Source organism: Aulonocara stuartgranti (assembly GCF_965226115.1).
Source record: "Aulonocara stuartgranti genome assembly, chromosome: 11".
Lineage (NCBI taxonomy): Eukaryota > Metazoa > Chordata > Actinopteri > Cichliformes > Cichlidae > Aulonocara > Aulonocara stuartgranti.
Genome location: NC_138947.1, coordinates 3,203,994 through 3,225,922, shown reverse-complemented (window position 1 = coordinate 3,225,922; position 21,929 = coordinate 3,203,994). Strand labels below are relative to the sequence as shown.

Below are 21,929 nucleotides of genomic sequence, written 5' to 3'. Positions count from 1 at the left end.
AAATTGATATTTTTAATTATTGACAAACAAACTGATGTGTTTATTTTTAGCCCTCCATGAAAAACACAATTCCAAAAGATGGACAGGCTGGGAGTAGAAAGCAGTGCAAACTCCCACTGTGGATCCTGTTTGAGTGGATTTGTAAGACCTCTGAATTAAGCTGGATTTTGCCGTTTATCTTTGCAGAAATTCTGTTACTTCATGACAATATTGACCAAAGCCGAATCAATTCAGTGATTAAAGTTTTCAGGCGAATGAATGAGTGTGAAATTGCTCCCTCAGTCTATCATTATTTGGTGGGTTAACACAATTAATATTGACGTGGTAAACAGCTTCACAACATTTGTGTTATTTAGGGTAAGTGCTTGCTCAAAGGGAATCGTCGGGTTTCTCACGGTCATGTAAGGCACTGACCTCACTTTGAGTGCATAACTAAAACTGAACTGAACAGAAACAGCCAAGCCTGTGCAATGCAACGCAGACAGGCTGCAGGTCTTCTTTCCCATCAATCACCATACCTGCTCATTTCACAGATCACTTCAGCTCACTGGGTGAAATCAGCTGGATACAAACCACATGGTTCTCAGCTCCTCAAAAAAATAACTGTTGCCTTATCTTCATATGAAGAAGATGCAGATTGACGCCTTCAGCTTGTTAAACAGTGTCTTTCCCGAAGGTTGTTTGTGTTCTCTGTCACTGTGGCTGTGGGCTGGCTGCATGCTGAGGAGAAGCTTGTTAGTTTTCTTGTGTTACAGTGTTTTAACTTCATTCTGAGCAGTAATTCACCGCCCACGCTAATTATCTTTGAGTTATTTCATCAATCTGTCCTTACCACAGCACATTACACGTTTAATAACGGCTTGTTTCCATCAATTTCGCAAATAAGTTGCTGCCTAATATATGAAGACATTAGAATTTCATTTAAAAGTGCAGTTTCTGACCTCGTGGATGTTCTTTAAGAATTCACACTGAGACAACTTGCTTAGTCAGGGTTTTGCTAACGCTCTCTCTATACTGTATATATGTAGTTACACTAACAGGCTTGCATGCAGAGCTTTACTTTAAAATACTTCTAATGATTGCAGCTGAATGTGTGCAAAGAAAATGAACAAACAATCGGCACACATTAGTCAAAAACTACTTCTCAGGTAGAAAGCCTAATTATTACAGATAACGAGTAAATTTACAATAAAACAGGCTTTCATTTTCTGTGAAACGGCACCATCATTAAACCTGACACTGGTGTTTATCAAAAAACAAATTCAGTTTTACCCAGCAGCAGTTAGATATTCCTCGCACTTTCCACCTTCATCTTAATATGATGTGGCTAACAGGCCGCACTGGTATGAAATGAAGGGGTCTAGTCTGGAACACAATTGCAAAATGGCATCAGACATAGTTGAAGCTTTCAATCATTCACTGTTTCTGTGCGCGCAGGAAATTAAATCTTTGCTTGAACAGAAGCAAAATTGAAACACTGGGCAGCAAGACGAGAAAAGACTCAAGCTGTTTCAATTCATGACAAACCAGCGCAAAAACCCAGTCGCTGGGGATCAAAAACATATTTCCTTTAGGTTAGAGCCGAAGAAAAGAATCTGTATTTTTTAAACATAACATGGCTTTGCATGAGTAAAGGTCATGGACCATCAGAACCAGTATGACATCAAAGAATGATAAAGACAGGCCTCTCAGATCAGATGCTCCCATTCTTACACAGTGCATGAGTAGCTTCACTGTGGCTACAGGAAGTAGACTGCATATAGCTTCACTGAGGCTACTAGTATTCTGAGGAATACTTTTATTAACTTTATAAAATAAATTGGACAAAAAAATCAAAGACTTAAACCCCCCCCCAAAAAAACCCAACAGACCCAAGACACATAAAAATAAACATTTACAAAAAACATTAATGACCTAATGACAAGTCTTTGCTGCACTTTACTGAGTTTTACTCACACGGCAGTTTCTTCTTCCTCTGCTCTCAGTCTCGCTGTGTGTGCACCTCTTTGCATAGAGCAAGTGAAATAATATTAATATACTGATGAGACATAAAAACTTCCAGAGTTACACTGTGGGAGTGAGAGCGAGTGAGCGAGGGAAAGCTTTGCTTTCCAGTCATGTCAGCTCACTTAAACACAGTTTGTGGTTGAGTAAAAAAATACAGAACAACGTGTAAGTGAACTACATGGATCAGCCTGGTGTCACTGACAGCAGATCCAAATAGTGCATCCGTAAGTTTGGCATGCTGTCAGGCTTTGGAGCTTAGAAATGTTCACAAAGCACACTAGGCTAGCTAGCCAGGATATAATGATTTGGTTACACTTGAGGAAAAACAGGAACGCAACCTCCTCACAACTAGAAAACAAAACGAGAAACAAAATGGTAGCTGACTAGTTATTGCATTGAAATTTTTTCTCATCTAGCAACAGCTAAATTGTTGCCCAGTGTTCGAGCCACGTTTCACAGTGACTGCAATCACAGATCTGCAAAACTTTGGAAATACCTGCTGTCTATTTATATCATTTAGAAATGCAGACAGATTGCCAACACGTTGCAATCAATCGGAGTCAGTCTGCACTGATGAGTAGTGATGAGTGCACATTTCTTTGCAATACTCAACTGGTATTCTGGTACTAGAAAATGTGTTTTGCTAAGCAGCTGTGTCATTTCATAGATAAACCGCTGTCCTGCAGCAACAACTTGTTGTAGTTATAAGTAGTTAATGTGAACTTCTGTTTAATGTGATGCCAACACATCATAACCTATTTGCTGATTTATCATTTAATCTCCGTATTATTACAAACAGGCTGCTCGTAATTACCAGCTTGACCCCAGTCTCTATCACATCCTGATCAGCCTGGTAGCAGACTGACTCCATCCGAATGCTGTTTTATCGCCGTTTTGACGCACCACAGTCGCTCTGAAGACACCAGCTGACTATGAGTGCTTACAGACCTGGTCCCCCTTTTCAAAGTAACCATTTCAAAGGCAACCAAATTGCAAGTACGTAGTTGCAATAACTGTGATCGCACCGCAGTCTCCAGCCACTGTTTCTTTTAGTGTGACTGTGGCATTGATGACAGTGGTAATAACAATGGGAAACCTGCAATTATTTTCTGTATATATACAATTTAGCATGTTTGATTTGAAATTAAAAAAAACCAGTAATACTGATGTTGTGAAAGACAATTACAAATAATAGAAAACAAATTAAAAAAAACATTTTAAAATGCCTTGAGCAACCAATATTAAACAGAAGCCCTTTAAATCGTAACAGAGTGTTTGTAAGATCCCTGAACAGGCTGCTCGAGTTAATTTTGCTATTAAAACCCTTAATCATTATAATAAAAGCAGATGGAGGCACGCACACAAAAACCAGCTTAGATGGAAGTTTTCTAAGAAGGTGATTCAGTTATTTTGCTTTGAACAGTTACTTATTCCATGTTCTTTTCACTTTGAATAACATAACAGGAAATGGTTAGCAGGCAGTAATAGGTGTATAATGAAAGGGTGTATTTTTGAACACAATTGTGAAATAGCACCAGACTACATAGCTGTACTTTTCAATCATGCCATTTTTCTATGAAAGCAAGAAATGAAACCTTTGATAGTATAATGGGAACACTGTGCAGAGATGAAAATGATATGGAAAAGTTCAAACATCAATTCATGGTAAACCAGTGCCAAACCCATCATACAGAAGCTTTTTGTTTTAAAACCACACACTGCATATAAAAGATGGCTGAAGCCACCAATTGAGCATGTTGACCAATCTTGGAGATGTTTTTAATCACGAGTGAGGGGAGATAGATAGAAGCTACGAGAGAAACTGCTGTTATAGCGTTGCAGATTCATTAGGTGGTCACTTATAAATCAAAAATTAACACCTGAACCATCAAAATTCAACTGGTGGAGTTGCTGCACGAGGCAACTCCACTGGTTTTCTGATTCTAATACGACAAAATTAATTTGTTAGAGGAACTGCAGTTCCTCCAAAGGCCACTTGGTGTCAAACTTTACAAGAGAAATATAGAAAAACATTGGACACTAGGGATGGGTATCGTTTAGGTTTTATCCGATACCGGTGCCAAACCGGTACTTTTGAAACGGTGCCAGTGCTTAAAGAATGGAGAACACACACTTTGTCCAAAAACCTCTCGTGTTCAGCTGGTTTTTGTAAAAAGATAACAATGTTAGCCTTTTCTGCAGCTATGGGGTATATATGGTATGATTCTTGGCTGGAAGCAGTGCTTAAACAATGGAAAAAACACAAACTTTGTCCAAAAACCTCTCATGTTTAACTGTTTTCCACTTTTTCTTTGGTCATTTTAGCCTTTTTGGCCAGGGTGAAGGGAGTATCTGCCATCAAACAAGAAGACAGCCGCATGTAGCTATGATGATGTTTGCTAGTTCACCTTACATGCATTAATGTAATAACGTGGTTAGCCTACTCAACGTAAATTACACACGAACAACATTAAGCTCCTCACGCAGAGAAGAACGGCTGCTGCTGCATCATCATCCTCATCATTTCTGCTACACTGGCAGGGCTAGGGGCCAGGACTCTCCTCTTCGGGTTTTTGGACCATCATGGCACCGGATACCGGTACCCATCCCTATTGGACACTAGCTAATTTCTCCCTTAATTAGATTAACATGGGGGGATTTCTTTGTTGTTTAAATGTTTACTTAAGGCACGACGGCTTTGACCGACAGGTGCGTGGTGACGCAGGTAGCTGTAGCGACTAGCTGTGTGCTTTCTTTCTTTTTTCTCTTTTTTGCATGTTATTCAGCCTTAACTGTCAGATACTTCTCTTTGTGTCATGTACCAGTAGTGTCTCTATACATGCTAACCAAGTTTGCTACCATTTCCTGATAACTAAGCTTTCCACAGTGGCAACATATATCTTCTATACACAGTCTCTGTTCGTTTTGTGCTGTTTCCACATGTAATATTAACAGGCTTTAAAGGTAAGTGGCAGAAGTTGGATGTACTTGCAAGAAAAAAATCTGTTCCAGTTGTTGAATGTTTCAGTCATTCACCTTACAAACAAAGCCTTTGGTAACATAATCAGCAAGCACATGGCCTCCTTATAAAAAAACAGAGGCAAGCAGGGGTGTTGGCAGGTTTGCAATAAAGGCTGAGGAATCTCTGCTATTCTTGGAGGTCTGTCTGCTACAGCCCCCTGGGGTCGTCACCATTTCTACTTTCATTTCTGTTCCTCCTTGGCTCATGAGAGCAGCAGCAATGAAGGCCCCCAATGCCATTCATGGTCACATTCACATTCTCTGTCACACACCCAGATTAATGCTACTGTGTGTGTACATAAAACTACACACACACTCACATACCCCACAAAAGATAGGCACTTCAGCTGCTGTCCTTGGTGCTGAAATTCCTGCAGCCAATATCGGTGTCATGTTAACATGCCCATGTAGTCTCTCCAATCAGTCATACCCAGCTGGCGAGAAGCTTTGAAAGAAACTGAAGTTTCCCTGAGCTAGGAAGAATGAGAAAACACACTTGGTCGTCATAATATGCCATCTAATTACACTCCAGATTGAATAATATCAAAAGTGTGAATAGGGGATATGATCAGGCTTGGGGGACCGCCTGAATATTGAATCTCAAAGCATGCAGAGCTACATCTCCTTAGTTCCTCATAATTGCGTCTGGCACCACACTTCAGGCTCGTGTGCCAACGGACATGCACGAGGACCACTGAAGGATACGAGTTATGCCACAGCGGATGGAAAATTGTGTCACGGCTGCCAATTAAAATCAAAAACGGAAGTGAGGGAAGCACCTTGTTTCACCGCCATTTCTCTGCATCTCCACCGTCTCACTCATCACTGTTAATAATTGATCAAAGTTTGCAGTCTCGGCTTTGATATATCCATGGCAACAGCCTGTGTGGAGAGCGCGTGTCTGCGCGCGATCCTGTGTGTGCATGTGTGCGCACATCTCAGAAGGCTGTAAATAGTCTGATGCTGTCGCCAGAATAGCCAGAGAAACAAGCCGTTCTGCTACCACGGGGTATATTCATCCATTTAAAAGACAGGCTGGGATTAAGTGTAGAGCTTCATAAATATTTTATGATGTTGAACAAGTTGAGGACATTGTTCCATACTCCCCGCCCAAATTGTCACCTGTTTGCTAAGTCAAACGTCAGAGGTGGAACTACTCTGCTTTTTCTGATTTTCTGCCACATACGGGTGTACTGTTACACCGCTCGATGCTCACATTAAAGATGGACAAAGTTTTAAATAATGAGGTCAGTGAATGTGCAAGTAATCCCTGTGAGCCAAAAGCTCAGCCAGAGCCGATCTACAAGAGCCATTTCACTTCCTATTAATCCCATTGTACAGACTCTGGCTGCAGAATAGCCCTCAATGACCGGGAGTGCATAGAGCCAAACAGCTAAAATAATCATTTACACCTGCTCCTGGACAAAAATGTCCACATTTGAATTTAGTTTCTGCAGATCTACCATCGCTAAAGCGTCTGAACTGAAGTAAATCCACACTGTTGCAGATTTACCAGTAAAATGTTGTCGTTCTGCTTATAAACACTCGTTAGTCTGTAAAGGTTTTACAACAGGACGTCCTCTCTCAGTGCCATCTGATTCTAAATAACAACTACACATAAGAAGCACCACAACAGACATTTCCATGTGTGTATAAGGAGCAGCTGGTTGTGCTGGCGGCTGAAGGTGACTGCTGCCAGAAGTCCTTTGCTTCATGCCTGAATCAAAATGGTGGATGCTATTAAGTGGACCTGTGCTGTGACATCCTTAGTATCCAGGAAAAGCATTTAACTGTAAAGCAAATATATAAATATGGAATTATATATATATATGTTGTTGCACTATTATAAATCAGAAGAAAAAAGTTTACCCCGTGAAATTTACATTTTTGTTCCACATCTTCGTACAGCCCGACTCGTGCCAGACTACCTTACAATTGCCCGCTATGAGGCCGGGAGTGTAGACAGTGGGAGTTCTTGAGTATATTAGTCTCCCAGCTCACACTGCGATGTTGAATAACTGTAAGCTGGTGGTCTTTTGTCGACGTCTAGTTGTGGTTGAAAAACACTTTGAAAACAAAAGTCAGACCAAAGCTTTCTTATGAGCTAAACATACACATTGAATACGGCCTGGAGGTCTTTGTTAGACTTTGCTGCAAGAAAGAAAAGTATATTCCACAAAGGTTATTTCTCATTCTACTGAGCTAACTGGACTCCCATCACAGGGTGCATAGCACGGGCACAAGGAGCAGAGCTACAGCGTTTGTGATGTGCTACGTTTAGCACAATATAAATGAGAAAGAATGTAAATTCCTTCAAATTTCAGCCTATATTGTAAAAACAGGCCAATGCCTACAGTAGTAATACTACTTTTTCTATGTGGAGAAGCTGTCAGATGAATGTCTGTTTTACCACTGAGTAACCACATTTTAATTTCATTCTTTCATTCTCATAATCTGATAAACACTAAACCTGTAGTTTAGCTCGAAACAACATCAACACCCGTCTGTCTTACAGTTCAGATCAGATGACCAGGGACATGACATCGGGGTTTGAGCCATGTTTGCTGGGCTGCATCTCAAACACGGGCGTAGCTTCCAGCTCCGAAAGAAGCCAGTGAAGCTCTTTTCCTCTGTTTACCTATTATTCTGGTTTTATAGGTCTGTGGGGAAACGGCTCTCGTCGTCGTAAATTTCAGTCGCACGCTGTGACAAGTTGCTAGCCTATTAAACTGCAGTGTCTCTCACTTTCTTTCTCTCAGTCTGATCCACGGCTCATTCGTCGCGTCCAAACTCTGACAGCGACCTCAAAACACTCAGATTGAGGCTTCACAAAGAACTTTGCTAACCAATAACTGAGAACCAGGAGGCTATGTCCATCTTTCCTATACGGTCTGCTATTCAGAGTTGCATTGTCTTTTCTAATCTTTGTTTGTTAAGATGTCAAAGAAAGCAGATATCCAAAATATGACAACGTCAGACAGCTTTGACAGTATTCACCCACCTTTTGTTTTGCAGGAACAGCCAATCAGAAGGAAAAGGGGAGGTAGCTGTAAGGAAAGAGGAGCGAAAATGGGGCTGCACTAAGGTGAACGAGGATCACATCGTTAATAATGTTTGTTTCTTAATTGCAAAGCTACCCTGGTAGAACACACAAATAAAAATATGGACCTGAAGATATGCATAATAGGTCTCCCTTGATGCATTTCTTTTATTTAATCATTTAGAGATGCAATAAAAGTTTCTCATCATAATAAATTCCAGTTAAGAGTCTTTGATGCATAATTACACTCCGCAGCCTTCATCTCGAGATGCAAACAAAGAGCCATTTAAACCCTCGTCTTAATCTCGCCAAGTTGTGCTTCAAATGTGCCGATCTCTTCTCAGACCAAACAAGGATGTGGAATGGGTTCTCATAACTGCATGCAAATATCATAATTAATCTCCTTCTTTATAATTGGTTTTCAGACTGTCATCCTCATTACCATTCCAGCCAGGTGAAAAACGTTTGCAATCAAAAAGTAAAAACCTCATTCTGACCACACTGTACCCAGAGTAGGAGCAATAAATTCCCCCTCCCCCTCCCGCTAGGACTTAAAATCAAGGAATTAACCAGTATCATTCAGACAATGTTACACCAGCCTCTTTGAGCTTTTCCCTTCAAAAAGGATCTGCATCTATTTCGCGAGCCGGAGGCGCCAGCGACTCCTGAAGCACGAGGAGAGATGTTTTCCAATCCCTCTGAAATCTCTTCCTTGCTTTATTTTTATGTTTATGGCTGCTACATCTGCAGATGCCTGCTTCACTACACTTGTAATCGGAGGACACACGCACGTATTTAATCTGTTTCGAGTGCAAAGAACGAGGTGTATGTCTAACAAAATGCTCTGTGCCATCAGCTCTGCATACATCCAGCGTATGATTTTGCACACATATTTCCACAGAGCTGAATCCTTGTTTGTTTCTGTGGTGTGCTTCAAGAGTAACTGTGTTGCCATGCCAACTCTCGCTCTCTTTCTCTCTCACATGCACACACACACACACACACACACACACACACACACACACGCTCTCTTTCCCTGCTATTCTGTTTAACAGGATTCCAATGCAGAGCCTTGTACACCAATCAGAATAAAGCTCGTAGCAAATTTCTAACCAGTCCCTGTGCAGTTAACTGTTTGGTGCCCCAGCCAACTCTCCAGGCATCTGTCCTGCAGCATGATTGATAACAACCCTCAAGAGAAGAGACAGAGGATTGCTTTTTTTAAACAAATCTGTGTCTGCACTCATCCCACTGTTGAGAAAAACACTTCCTTTCAGTGAAAAACTTCAGGATATGCAGCAGTGAGAACCCAAAGACAAGGATTATTCACTCACAGAAATAACCCGGATTGTGATTAAGGTTGATTTGGGTGGCGTGGGTGGTTAAAAAGGGCAGTATCTGAACAAGCTGGAGGGGTGATTATTGGATTTATATTGGTCGATAATGCTGACATTTTAAAATACCACCATGATGAATGATTGATGAGCAACAAGCAGGAGGTGTGTTTGCTCATTTAGCAAAATGAATGTGGCACGGAGTGCAAAGACTCTGGGGGGTTAGCTGTCAGCGGGGTGACCCATAGATAAAAACATGAAAGAACCAAAGCACTTCCTTAGAAAAAGTGACATTTTCACCTGATACCTGATTTTTTGGTATTTGGCAAACATCAGTAAAGACGCTTCCATCACAAAGAGTATGATGTTCAAAAAATATGACCCCAAAATCTACAATACTCAAAGAAAACCTCTCCTTATGAGGTGAGCTATCATTAAAGCAGTTCCTAATGATCTTTAACTTTGGAGAAAACCAGCAATCCTAAAAAATAAAAAAGACAGCCAGTATAATTTCATAAATCTGCAATCAAAACTGGAAATAAAAGCCAGGATTTCTTTCTCTGTTTTTCATCAGAAAAGAATTGAACAAAACACTCACAGAACTGAGAAAATGACAAGAGCCCTCGTGATAATCTGAGAGGCAGATCATGACATCCCTCAGGGGCTGACACCACACACACACACACACATCACTTTAAGTGCGCACCTCCTCTGACTCTCCTCCACATGCACTCACCATGCTGTCGTAGTGGATGAGCTCCAACTCGTAGTCGGGCAGGATGTCGCTCCTGTTGTTCACCAGGTCCAGGGCCATTTGAGCGGAGGGCATGCACGCCTGACCGCCCGGCCAGCCTCCGCTCATGGGGAACAGCGCTCCGATGTACAGCTTCTTCTTGCCTGCAGACGGCCGTGGCCAGAGGAGGAGAAGGATTATGAGAGATGCCCGGAGGAGCGCCGCGTGGCCTCGGGCTGGGCGGTTTGCCCGCGGAGGACTCGTGCACATTACCAGCATGGTTCAAGGTGAGCTGAACCGGAGCAGCTTGACCCCGGTGCTGCAGCTGTAAGGTCGGGCTGTTCTGAACAATCCCACAGCTAAACGTACACTGAACTCAACACGTGTCCGGCCGCCCTGGAGTGTGTTTGGACTTTATGTTGCGCTTTGCAGATACTGTGGCGGACACCTATTTACTTTAAACTGCAAGTGTTTAGCAGATCGAGTAAATAATTAATCGGCGTGTGTTTGTGCATAATGCTTGATTAAATATGCATTGCATGCTGGATATTTTCGGGACAGAGTCGTTTACTTTGCAGAGCTCGCGGCGATCATGTGAGAACGCGGTCAACTTTCTATCTCCGCGCACATCGACACAATTGTCCAAACTAAACTAACGCGTGCTTCCGGCCTGCGATCGATCAAGATTATTGGACAGCGCGTCCCTTAGCTACTTACGACTTTTACGCAATCGGGACGCACGAACGAGACGCCGAGTCCGCGCGGAAGACGTCAAGCGGGTCGGACGGGTGCGTGTTTGGAGACGAAGCGGCGGAAACGGAGGGCTGCATCTACGATCCGTGGACGCAGTCGTGTCCCGACGGATGAAACGAGTTACCGCGGAAAAGCAGCCGCGCTAGCGCTCTGCGACTGAGCCACTGCAGCACCGGCTGGCTGAGTGTGAGGAGAGAGCGAGGAGGGGAGAGAGAGCGAGCCTGCACGAGCTCTGAGAGTGAGTGAGAGAGAGAGAGAGGCTAAACCTCAAAGATTTTGACATTTGCACGGTGACTTTAACTTCAGCACTGCTTCCACTGCACACACGCGCATTCTTTGGCTTTGCATTTCTTGCATATGTGCGCCCATAATCAATATCTGATCAACGCATCGGCACAAATGGCCAAAAACAAGCTTTGGTATTTAACAGGTAGCCTACAGGAGGTCCGGGCAGGCAATATATGATCAATATAACGAGCTAACTCGTGTCAGCGTGAGCCGCTTCAGTTTTTCACACAATAAAAACAGAACAAACTTGTTGGGTTAGTTTTCAGTGAGTGGCTCTGCTGAACGTGGTCACATGTCCGCACAGTTTGATCCCACTCACAGTGGCATTCAATTATATTTCAGCCGCTTTTCTCAACTGCGCTGAGTTCTTGTAGAGTCATAAATGTCAAGGTTACATATAATTAACGTTCCAGTGTTTAGATTTAATGATGCACTGAGCGAAGCCTTATTCAATAATCTGCCTGTTATTTTTTTTCCAATTAATTGATTTTTTTATTAGTCTATAAAAATGTCAATAAAAGATTCCCAGCACAGTTCTGAGAATGCCAAGGTGACACCATCTTATCAGTCCAAAGGTTTCCAGTTTACCCTCACACAATATTAAAAAAAGAAAACTTCTAGTCACAAGCTCGATCATTTTCAGTTTTTACTTCAAAAACGATTTTAAAATATATGTTAAAAAGAATGTTAACAGTAAATTATGTATGGGTAAATAGTGCGGTCTCTACAATCAAAGTTTGGTTGGGTAATGTCACAATAACGTCCACCATGGATCCCGTACTCGACCCTTCAGAGTGCACAACACTAACAACAACATAAGACCAAAGCCTCACTGCAGCAGGATACAAAGCACTGGAAATATATTATTTACACATTCTAAAAGCATTACATCTTATAGGATAATATGACAACACAATAGTGTGACTTTGGTATGACATCATAGTTAGACTACTAATATATACTGTTGTTCTATAAAGTCTCTGGATATTCTGACTAGGGCTGAACGATTATGGAAAATAATCTAATTGCGATTTTTTGCCCCAATATTGCGATTGCGATGCGATATGCGATTATTTTTTAAGGTCTTTGTCTTCTGTATTATTAAACAAAGACAAGCAATACATCATATAGTATGGCCAATACTATATTACATTAATTTTAAACTGTTCTTTCCTGGAAGACAGACCTCTGTTATGATGACATGAGGTGATGCATGAATTGATGACTGACATTTTTATTTAACTTCTTCAATCACAACAGTATATTTGAACATACACAATAGTTTATTTTTAGCTTACAAACATCTGAGCATAAAGTGCTGACAAGGAACCCTGGTGTAAACATTAAAATGAAAGTCAGTACAATGTGCAGATTGCAGAAATATACATAAAAAAAATCAGTGGCTTTACCACACTCAGTTTTTCGACATCTGTGAACTACTAGACAGTCATTCAATTAAAAAATAATATTAAATAAATAAAACTAATAAATAAAAAATACACACATCTTACTGATCTCTGCAGTCAGTAACATTACACATAAAGTGCAAACATAATAGCAATTGTATAAACACACACACAAACACGCCTTTAAAATTTAAAGGCGTGAAATTGGACGGTCTAGCCTTCTGAATCAGAAGGCTAGTTCTGATTAGCGTCACCGCTGTCTCGGTGGAGTTTAATAAACTCGGCCGTCTGCTTCTTGCTATCTAAAATATAACCAGACACTGGCGTAAATTCTCGACTGTCTCATACTTCTGTTTAATACGTTTTCTGTTTGACGTTTAGTCAGCTGTGTGAAAACCAAGGAGGAACCCACCCGGGGGATTAATAAAGTTTTATTTTATCTAATCTAATAACTTTAATCTCAGCCAAACCGATTTACTCACGAACAAACAAAACACTGAAAAAAGCCCAACAATAACATTTTTAGGTTGTCTAAGTGACTTATATATTACGTTTAACCCGAGCAGCGAAACTCCGCGGTGATCTGAAAATGATGTGCCGGGAGTTGTGCCGTTCTCGGCCGCATCAGTAACCCTCGAGCTCCCGGCTAGCTGTCGAGCTGGTGGGTAGCAGACGCCTCTGAAAACGTCGAAGCACTTTTGCAAATATGGGATATCTTGATAAACCGAGCAGATATTTGATGTTTACACAACTACTTTCTCGCCTGAAAATATGTTAAAAGTTTATTTTGTGACCCAGAAAGATTAGTATGAGTAATTTTAAAACTTAGTAGCGGCCGCCATTGCTGGAAACTGGAGTTTGGCTGGGCCGCGCTATGACTTCTGGGATATGGTAGTAATTTGGACAGCCTTCGGCACGTCGCTGTGACGTAATCGGTCTACAAATGCGGCCTCAGGAGGATGCAGCCCATGAATTTGGACATGTCCAGAGTATAATCGCAGCCTTTGCGGTTAGAAAATTGCACTTGATCATGTCGCGATATTATCGCAAATGCGATATATCGTTCAGCCCTAATTCTGACCATAGAGCTGTTTCCACAGTGTCAGCAGCTGGTAGTGTTGCAGCTTTCTAAATCATAACCAAATGCAACGTGACTGCAGGGTTAACTGACTGATTTGTAGTTGAGTTCAAAGGGACGACAAGGACATCTACACAACACATCGCAAGTTTGTTAAAACTCATTAGAGGCTATGCTCTCTCTCTCTATTGTTCTTTTCCTGACACTGGTCATTTCCAAAGTCTGAGCCACAGCTGTAGATGTTGAATGAAATGTAGGTGAGCCATTAGAAATCATTTACAGCAATAACAAGATAGTAATAATGGTTTAAATCTGCCAGCTAAACAGTTACATTTAAAACAGGATATCTCATAATCGAGTTAAAGAATTGAATGGAGCTGCAGTTACAGCATCAGGCAGCAGAGGTGGAGCTGTTTCAGAGATTCAGCCTGGACAAGCAAATGAATTTCAGTGTGTTTATATGTGTGACCGTACAGTCGTCCAGCCTGTGACGGCGTGTGGGGATATGGTGTCGTTGCCAGAGAGACGAGATGGTTTGCAGAGTTTAGACTTAAGAATATCCTCATCAGTGGTAATTCCAGGACAATTTCAAGGATTTTCAAGGGAGATCACAATGAAAAGACAACAGAGAAAACACTTCATCTTAGATTTGTCATGATCAGAGTTGTGATTAAAAGCTTGGGTGGAAGATTTTCAGATTTCAAAATGGGTCACGGTAGTCTTAAGTTAGAGAATAGCTGCGCTGCGCTGTCGGGCAAAACCAAGCATTTCTTCAATTAAACAACACGTTTGGGTTTATGTCCACACATCTATCCATTCTCTTCCACTTATCCTTAACAGGGTGGGGGGGGGGGGCGTCTGGCTTTATGTGATTAACAACAGTGTCTCAGAGGCAGCACCAAGATAAGCTGCCATCATTTGTCTCAATGACCACTTTGCATCTATTTGTCAGTATCTTAACCAGCTTCATGAGTTTGTCATTTCGAATGTGTACCACTTCACAGCTGAACCTTTTCAAAGGTTAACAGGTGGAACTTTTTCCTCCTGAATGATTGAATATTGTGCTGATGTAGTGTTTGCATGGAAAAAACAGTCCTGGTCCCTTAATGAGATACAGCAGTCCATCATTAGCCTATTTTAAGAAATGAAGGTCAATTATTTGGAAAACATTAAGGACTGAAGGTTTTTTCAAGTTCAGTCACAAAAATCATCAAACACTGTGATGAAACTGGCTCTCCTGAGGATAACCGCAGGAAACGAAGCCACAGAGTTCCCTCTGCTGCACAGCAGAACTCAGAAATCAACAGCTAACAGCAGCTTAGATTAGAGTGAAACATGAGCTTTTCCCCGAGTTCAAGCAGCAGGTGTTTCTGAACATCAGCCTCGACTGTGGAACTGGCCCAAAGAAATCAAGAGGAAGAAGGGAAGTGCTGGAACTAAGAAAGACACAAGAGACCGGAAGGAACTTGGAGTTTTGATCTGAACTCGATCTGATTCTGACTATTTTGGTCGTCGCTGTATTTGAGAGGTTCAGAGAAGGTGGATGGTTTCTGCACTGAGAAGGAGCCGTGATGGAGGGCAATGCTGGAGGCGTTGTTTTGAGGTCAGAATTCGAGGTAGCAATGGACAGTAGCACCAGTGTTATTTTTTTTTTAACAGTAAAATGTAATTTAAGCGACACTGAGTTGTATGCTGTTGGCATTTTGGAGGACTGCAAGTTAATCTCCATTACAGAAAAGTAGAGCCCAAACAATTTATCAGCAGGCTGATATTATTGGCCAATATTAGCTATGCGCCAATCTATGAGTATCTGTATTTATAACAGCCGATAAACAAAAACTGAAAAGGAAAGAAGAGATGAGAGAAACACCTTTTGAGTATTGACATTGCATTGTTTGCCCAGAGGGAACTCTGCAGCATCCTTGTGGCAGCCGCGTGTGTGGAATGCCACAAAGGCAACAACCGATCTGAGCAGCGTCCGGCAGCCGCTACGCAAGTAAATGCAAAACTACACGTAACAAATGTTGGAAATTCTTTGTGATTTGTGTATTAGAAAGAAAAAAATGGACTGATATATCAGAATATCGGATTTTTAAATCACAGATCTGGGATAATTCAGTTTAATGCAACAAACCTCTTCATGAAGATCATATTCTTTCATTTTTGTAGCTGCACTTCTATATAAAATACCAAAACAGGTAAAACGCCCGTTTCAGGTGAAGGCTTGCTTCTTTTTGTTATCTTTAATAAGCATATTTTTGTGGGTTCAGGCTGATTGTCTGACAAAACCAGACATGTCATGGCTTCAGGAAAGCTGCTCACCTCTTCTGACATTTTACAGACCAGAAGATTAAGAGAAAAAATAAGCAGTAGATTATATAGAGAGAGACTGAAAAAATCATTATGCGAGGTATAAGCAGGACATTCTTCAGGCCTTTCCTCTGAATTACAGTCTTTCGAAAGCTGTTGAATAAGCTGAAAAATGTTATAATTTCACCCTAAGAAAACCTATGCCTCGATGCTGTTTGACCTGCAAATCGATCACTCCACGCTTGCCAGACGAGCACACAAGTAACGTGTAACTCTGATCTGTAACCACCTCTGCCAGCTCTGCCTTCTCTTCCACAATCAAGTCTAAAAATGCTACCGAAGCCGCTTTAAGAAATCAGCGCTAAACGTGGCGAGCAGCATCAACCACGCCTGATCTTATTTGCCTTCATCTCGATCTGAGAAGCGTGGTGACGGCGATGTAGCTGGTGTTGATGAGAGGGAGGCTGGACGCTCGGCACACCTGCTGTTTGAACCCTCTGTTCACATTCAGCACAGTCTGTCGGTATCTCTGACACACAGAGACACGCACACTCGCACCTTTTGGATGATAAACACACACGTAGAATCGGGCCTCAGCTGGCTTTTACTTGTGTCTCTCTTTCAGATGAATGTTTGATGTTTTGGGAGATCATTCGATGTCTTTGAATCATTTGAGGAATGATAGAGCTAAAACTTAACAGCTTATTATCTAAACTGAAATCTCAGAAAATCGTGGCGGCGGTGGCGACACTTTTAGCCGATTTCAAGCATTATTGGATTACTGACTTCACTCTTATTCCATTTTATGGTCTTGTTTTTGCCTTTCTTGTGTAAGTGCTCTAATTGCAATGTAATGTTAGCGTTAGCTTTTGAAAATGACTCATTGCAATGATTGAGAAGAAGACCATTATTTCTCCGGGCCAAATTAAAATCTCTCTGTAGTTGGGCGATGGAATATGACTATTATATAACCCTGGTTCATTACCCAAATCTCATTATCTGGATATCTCCGTGTAGCAGAGAGCTATTCAGATCCAGCTGCTAACAAGCCCTCACAGGCTGACATGAGTGCAGTGATCATCTACTGGCATTTGCCTTCCACTTCCACCTCCTCTTCCTCGCTGCCACCCGTGACCCATCCAACACACCATCAATTATTCAGCTGTGAACTTTATATGCTGTTTCCCTCCATAAGCCTGCAGCCAACACAGGCAAGATGCGACAGCATCGGACGGTGCACTGTTAACAACCCCCATGGTGGCAAATGCCACATTGGGAGAAGACATTAGCTGAGGCACAGCCTGAAAAAGCTGCATTGGAGAAATGAGTGCTGTAACATGTTGCTGAGCTGCTTTAATGAGGCACCTTGTACTGTAAATGTGTGTGTCTGCAGTTTGCACAATGGGTATCCTTCAGAATAATGGCCTGTTTTCCTCCTGGTAGACGTGTTAGTGGAAAAATACTGTTTCCTTTTTAACAATAGACAGATTACATTCGCCTCCACCTGCGGAGCACGTGTTACGCTGGCAGAAATCCAAATTGATGTGCTGAAAAATCGATATCGGGGAAAATAGGATTCCCAAGATCTGTTTCAGATATACGGTACGGTTTTTTCAGCGCGCAACTTTTTCCTTTTGTGGTGGAAGTGCCGGCCAGGATTATTTGAAAGAGCGTGATTTATGGAAGCATGAATGTTGGCCAGTATGCTAGAAAAATGTAGTTCATCAGGCAGTAAAAAGGACTAACTTAGATACAGTGTCATCATTACATAATTTGTCCTGCAGCAGCTCTCTCCACTCTGCAGCATCTCACTTATTAGAGAAATCTATCTTGCCTGAGTATCGGGGCGGAGTGGATTCTGTTAAGAATAATAAATCCACTGCTTAACTATAAAACGATTCCACTGGGACATAACTTCTGTGTATTTTTTATAAGTATACCAGTAAGAAAACATCTAGAATATCTTCTGCTTCACTGTCAGAAGGTTTCCTCTGCCAAAATATTGCTACTCGTGTGCTTTGGAAATCCATTACTGCCATGCGCAGGTCTCAAACTTACATTTGCATGAGGTGAGGAGCGTGACACTTGAGGTAAATTATTTTTTTTAAATGTGCGGCTCAACTTTTTGGGGCAACCCTAAACTCGCAGCAGCTGCAGTGACATCCACAAATCTCAGGCTGGGAGTGAAAATGCTTCTTTTTTGCATTAGTTTTGAATTTACTAGAAAATATTTCAATATATATGAGAAGCTTAATGTTCAGTCTAAGCTTGTTGAAGCCTGATAACTCACATTATCCCAGCATGATTTGATAATCATTTAATCAGCGACTCCCACCTGACCCCTCACCATCGCATGATTTCTTTTAAACAGTAACTTTAGTATATTTAATGAAGTCATGCAAAATTATACAAATAGGCCATAAATATTTTTCCTCAAAGTGCAGACGGGTGGGATGAAGTTTTCCGTTTGATTATTGCCATTATTTTTTTCCCAAGCGTTTTTGAGCCCACATGACATTTTCAAGGTGGAAAAATCCATTTCAGCTCCAAGCAACCAAATCTATTTTACAGCCAACCTGAATTTTGTTCAGCGTGAATTTTTCACTAAGCAACTTTGAGAATCAATATACATCGAGGGAGAGCTATAGGGGATGTGTTATAGCTTTAATAACAAAAATGCTCCAGTTTAATATTGCAGATGTTGATCTGTTTTCTGATTATTGAAAGTTTAAAAAGTGCATTTTGGGTAAAAGTATAGGTGGCTGATCAAAGCATGTTCTAGCATATGTGTGACAGTTCATCAACTGTATCCAGATCATTTCATCATATATAATAATCCAATTTTAAAACTCATGAAAGTAGCTTATGGCTGTGTAATGGAGCAGCGACATTCATACTCATATCACCTTGATTAAACTACTTTTGCTCTTTTTGCAATTTGTTTCTTTAAACGTGTCATTTAAATGGATGTTTTTCATCTCTGAAGATTTCCTGTGGCTGTCTTCTGTACTTGTGCAGTTATGTGGGATCAAAAACTGACCTGTAACTCAGAAAACATTAATGAGGTGTGAAGGTACATTTTTCTTCATGACTAAATTTATTCTACCAAAAGAAAAAGGGCTGACTGCAAAAGGGTCAAACGGGAACTTCTATCTGATTTGGTGTTACCTCCAACGGAAGAAGACGGAAAAAGAAGAAGGACGATTTTACACGAGGCTGTAAATATTCGCCTCATATTATGACAGACTAAGTGAGCGAGGTTTCTGGGCAGTTATGTTTATTCCTGTGTGAATCAATAGGTATCAGGCTGCAAATATGTGTCATCATGTTTGTTCCGATAAAAAGTCTTAAAAAGTTTTCCGACGTGCATGAAAAGAAAGTTTTTGTTTCTACTGTGCAAAGTTGTGACATTACAGCTTCACTAATGAGTGGATCCAGAGTGCAATCACAATCAACAATCAAGGCCCTGAACAAATGCCACGCTCATTTACATCATGGCTAAAGTGAGCAAAATAATAGGCAGCACACTGAACTTCTCTTAACTACAATAATGAACTGACAGCAGTGGCTGCCAACACATACCTGAAACCTCTGTGTGAATGCGTCAGTGCAACAACATGATCAGATCATATGTTTCACAGCTCCACTGTTGATTGGCTCTTTGAAGGCAGGGTGAGATTAACACCATCTTTACAGCCTCAGAGTTCACTCATTTCTATTCATAATTCTTTGAGTGTCATGTCTGTGTCTCTCTCTTATTATCTCTCTGGTTGGGAATTTTTGACTCATAAACTTTCAGCGGGGTTGACGTAATACGAATGTGGAGGAAAGTCTGCGGCAGTCTTTGTTTCCCTAAAGTTTTGAGCTGTGATTGGGCCAATTATCCTGCTGCAGCACAAATCCTTCCCCACAAAAATGTAAACCAGAGGGTGGAGCACATCTCTGCAGAGTAGAGAGCTGCTTCTCCTCAGCCAGGGTGGAGTCAGTTCACTGCAGGTGTCCAGCTACAAACTTTTCTCTTTCTGGCATCATTCGTTCTCTCCTTACATTCAGCCTCAAGTTACTGCCACTGATCTTTACCAGGGTTCATCTGTAAACTGGACTTTCTGTCCTCGTTTCTCCTCCTGGGAAATGGTTTCGAGACGCTCCTCATCCTCTGAGACCACAGCTAGACAGCTTTCTTTTGACTTTGGCTGATTCAGCTCTTGTGTTCTTTATTTAGTAAATTCTATATCTGTGATAAACCTACTTTGCTGTCTCTCAGTGAACAAGGCTTGATGAATTGATCCGCTGAAGGCTTTAGAGTTTCATGCACTGGCCCCTGATTTGGCTCAGAGAATACCTCTGTTTGCTCAGAATAACAGTCCAACTTCTCTGTTACTTTGCTCTCATGCCATCCTTCCCATGGATCACATGCTGTAAAAAGTTCACATAGGTATCACAAAGCACCAAATCCCACAGTGAACTTGTGTTACCAATTTTGTGGAGCTCACATAAACCATCCTTCAGCCCACTTTGTTTGCTTTAATTACAATAAACTGAAGCCCATTTGCACCATCCTGCTACAAAAGCACTCTTTTTATACACTGAACATCGTTTCCAACAAATTACACTTTTTTACTTGTTTTTGTGCAGCAATAATTACAAGTTTACATAAAATAATCAGCAAAAATCAAAAGACACACACATCCAAAAGAAAAAAAAGGTGAAGGCTGATTTTCTTTGTCTGTATAAAATGACAACCCTTCACCAGGTAATCTTGTTGATGGTTAAAGACAAATGCGAGGCTCGAAGGGAGAGGGTAATTTTCCTTTTTCCATTTGTAAAGATTTATGTCTTCAGTCGGAGCAAATTTGCTTGAAGCCAAGTGCTAACACAACAGCGTTGAAAAGTCAGGAATGATCAGGGGCTGAAGCATATTGTTGGTTTTCAAAAGATAAATAGAAATAAGCCAGCCATCATGATGTCGTAGCCTCTTAGCTCTTTTAAAATCTGATGATATTAAAAAAGACTCCGGGGATTATTATGCCCCTGTTTTTGCTGCCTTTCTTCTAGGGGCGCATATGGTTGTTAAACTGTTGTCAGAGAAACAGTAACAGACACTAGATGCAGTCCTGTTGCATCTACACACAGAAACACACACAAGGTTGAGCAGACTCAGACAGGAGCAGGGTATTAACCTTTCTCCCGCTGAGGAGGCAGTAAGTGGGCGGTGATGGCACATGGAGTGGAGACAGAGCAGAGCTAGAAGGAGGTCAGTGTTGAGACAGTGGATGGAAATTTCTATTTGAGGAAACAGTCTTCTCTGTTGCTTAGTTAATTATGTGTTTGTTAAGTCTGTGACATTTGCAAAGTTTTTCACCGGCAACTTATTCTTCCACCTATCATTGCCTGCATAAAGCTAAGAGTTCAGTGTTGTATATCCTGTTTGTGTGGGACTATGAAGAGGGTGTGTACGTGCAGCCTTATGGGTCTCTGTCACAGACTCTAAAAGAATCTATGGCAGTGATTCCCAATTAGAGGTATAAGTACCCCGGGGGATTACGCAGACAGATTGTCTTAACGAATATATAAAAAATAAAAACATATTTTAGAGTTTAATTGAAGAATTAAGTGGACCTGAACAGGTTTGTGCAGAAAATTGTTAAGAAGCTCACCAAAGTTGAAGGTATTAGAGAAAAGTAAGGATGTTTCATAACAGTGTGCATAACATTGTTAGCAAAAAGCCTGAATGAACAAATACAGTCGTTCATGAATAAACATATTAGCTAGCTGGCTAAAATTATTAAGTGAGTTGGTATTGCTGCTTCTTTTAAGTGTTAAAACTAAAAGTGTAAAGGTCTGGAATTATTAACTGGGGGTCAAATTTTAAATTGTAAACTAAAAGAATCAATGCACATGTATCAGTCTCTCACATCATGGTGGTCCTTTATGTGCAGCCAACCACAGCATTTTAACT

General features: G+C 41.2%; 1 protein-coding gene across 9 annotated transcripts in view; it reads right to left on the bottom strand.

The window, feature by feature from the left end:
• gabbr1a (gamma-aminobutyric acid (GABA) B receptor, 1a) overlaps positions 1 to 21,929 on the bottom strand; it is a 126,969-nt gene that overhangs the window by 68,432 nt on the left and 36,608 nt on the right. For 8 of the 9 annotated variants that reach the window (XM_082553002.1, XM_082553003.1, XM_082553000.1 and 5 more), the window contains one exon: positions 10,139 to 10,299. In XM_082553002.1, the coding sequence (XP_082409128.1) occupies positions 10,139 to 10,299 (161 nt within the window). Of the gene's footprint in view, positions 1 to 10,138; positions 10,300 to 10,408; positions 11,065 to 21,929 lie in introns of those variants that run through there. The other variant, XM_082553007.1, reaches the window with a different exon arrangement.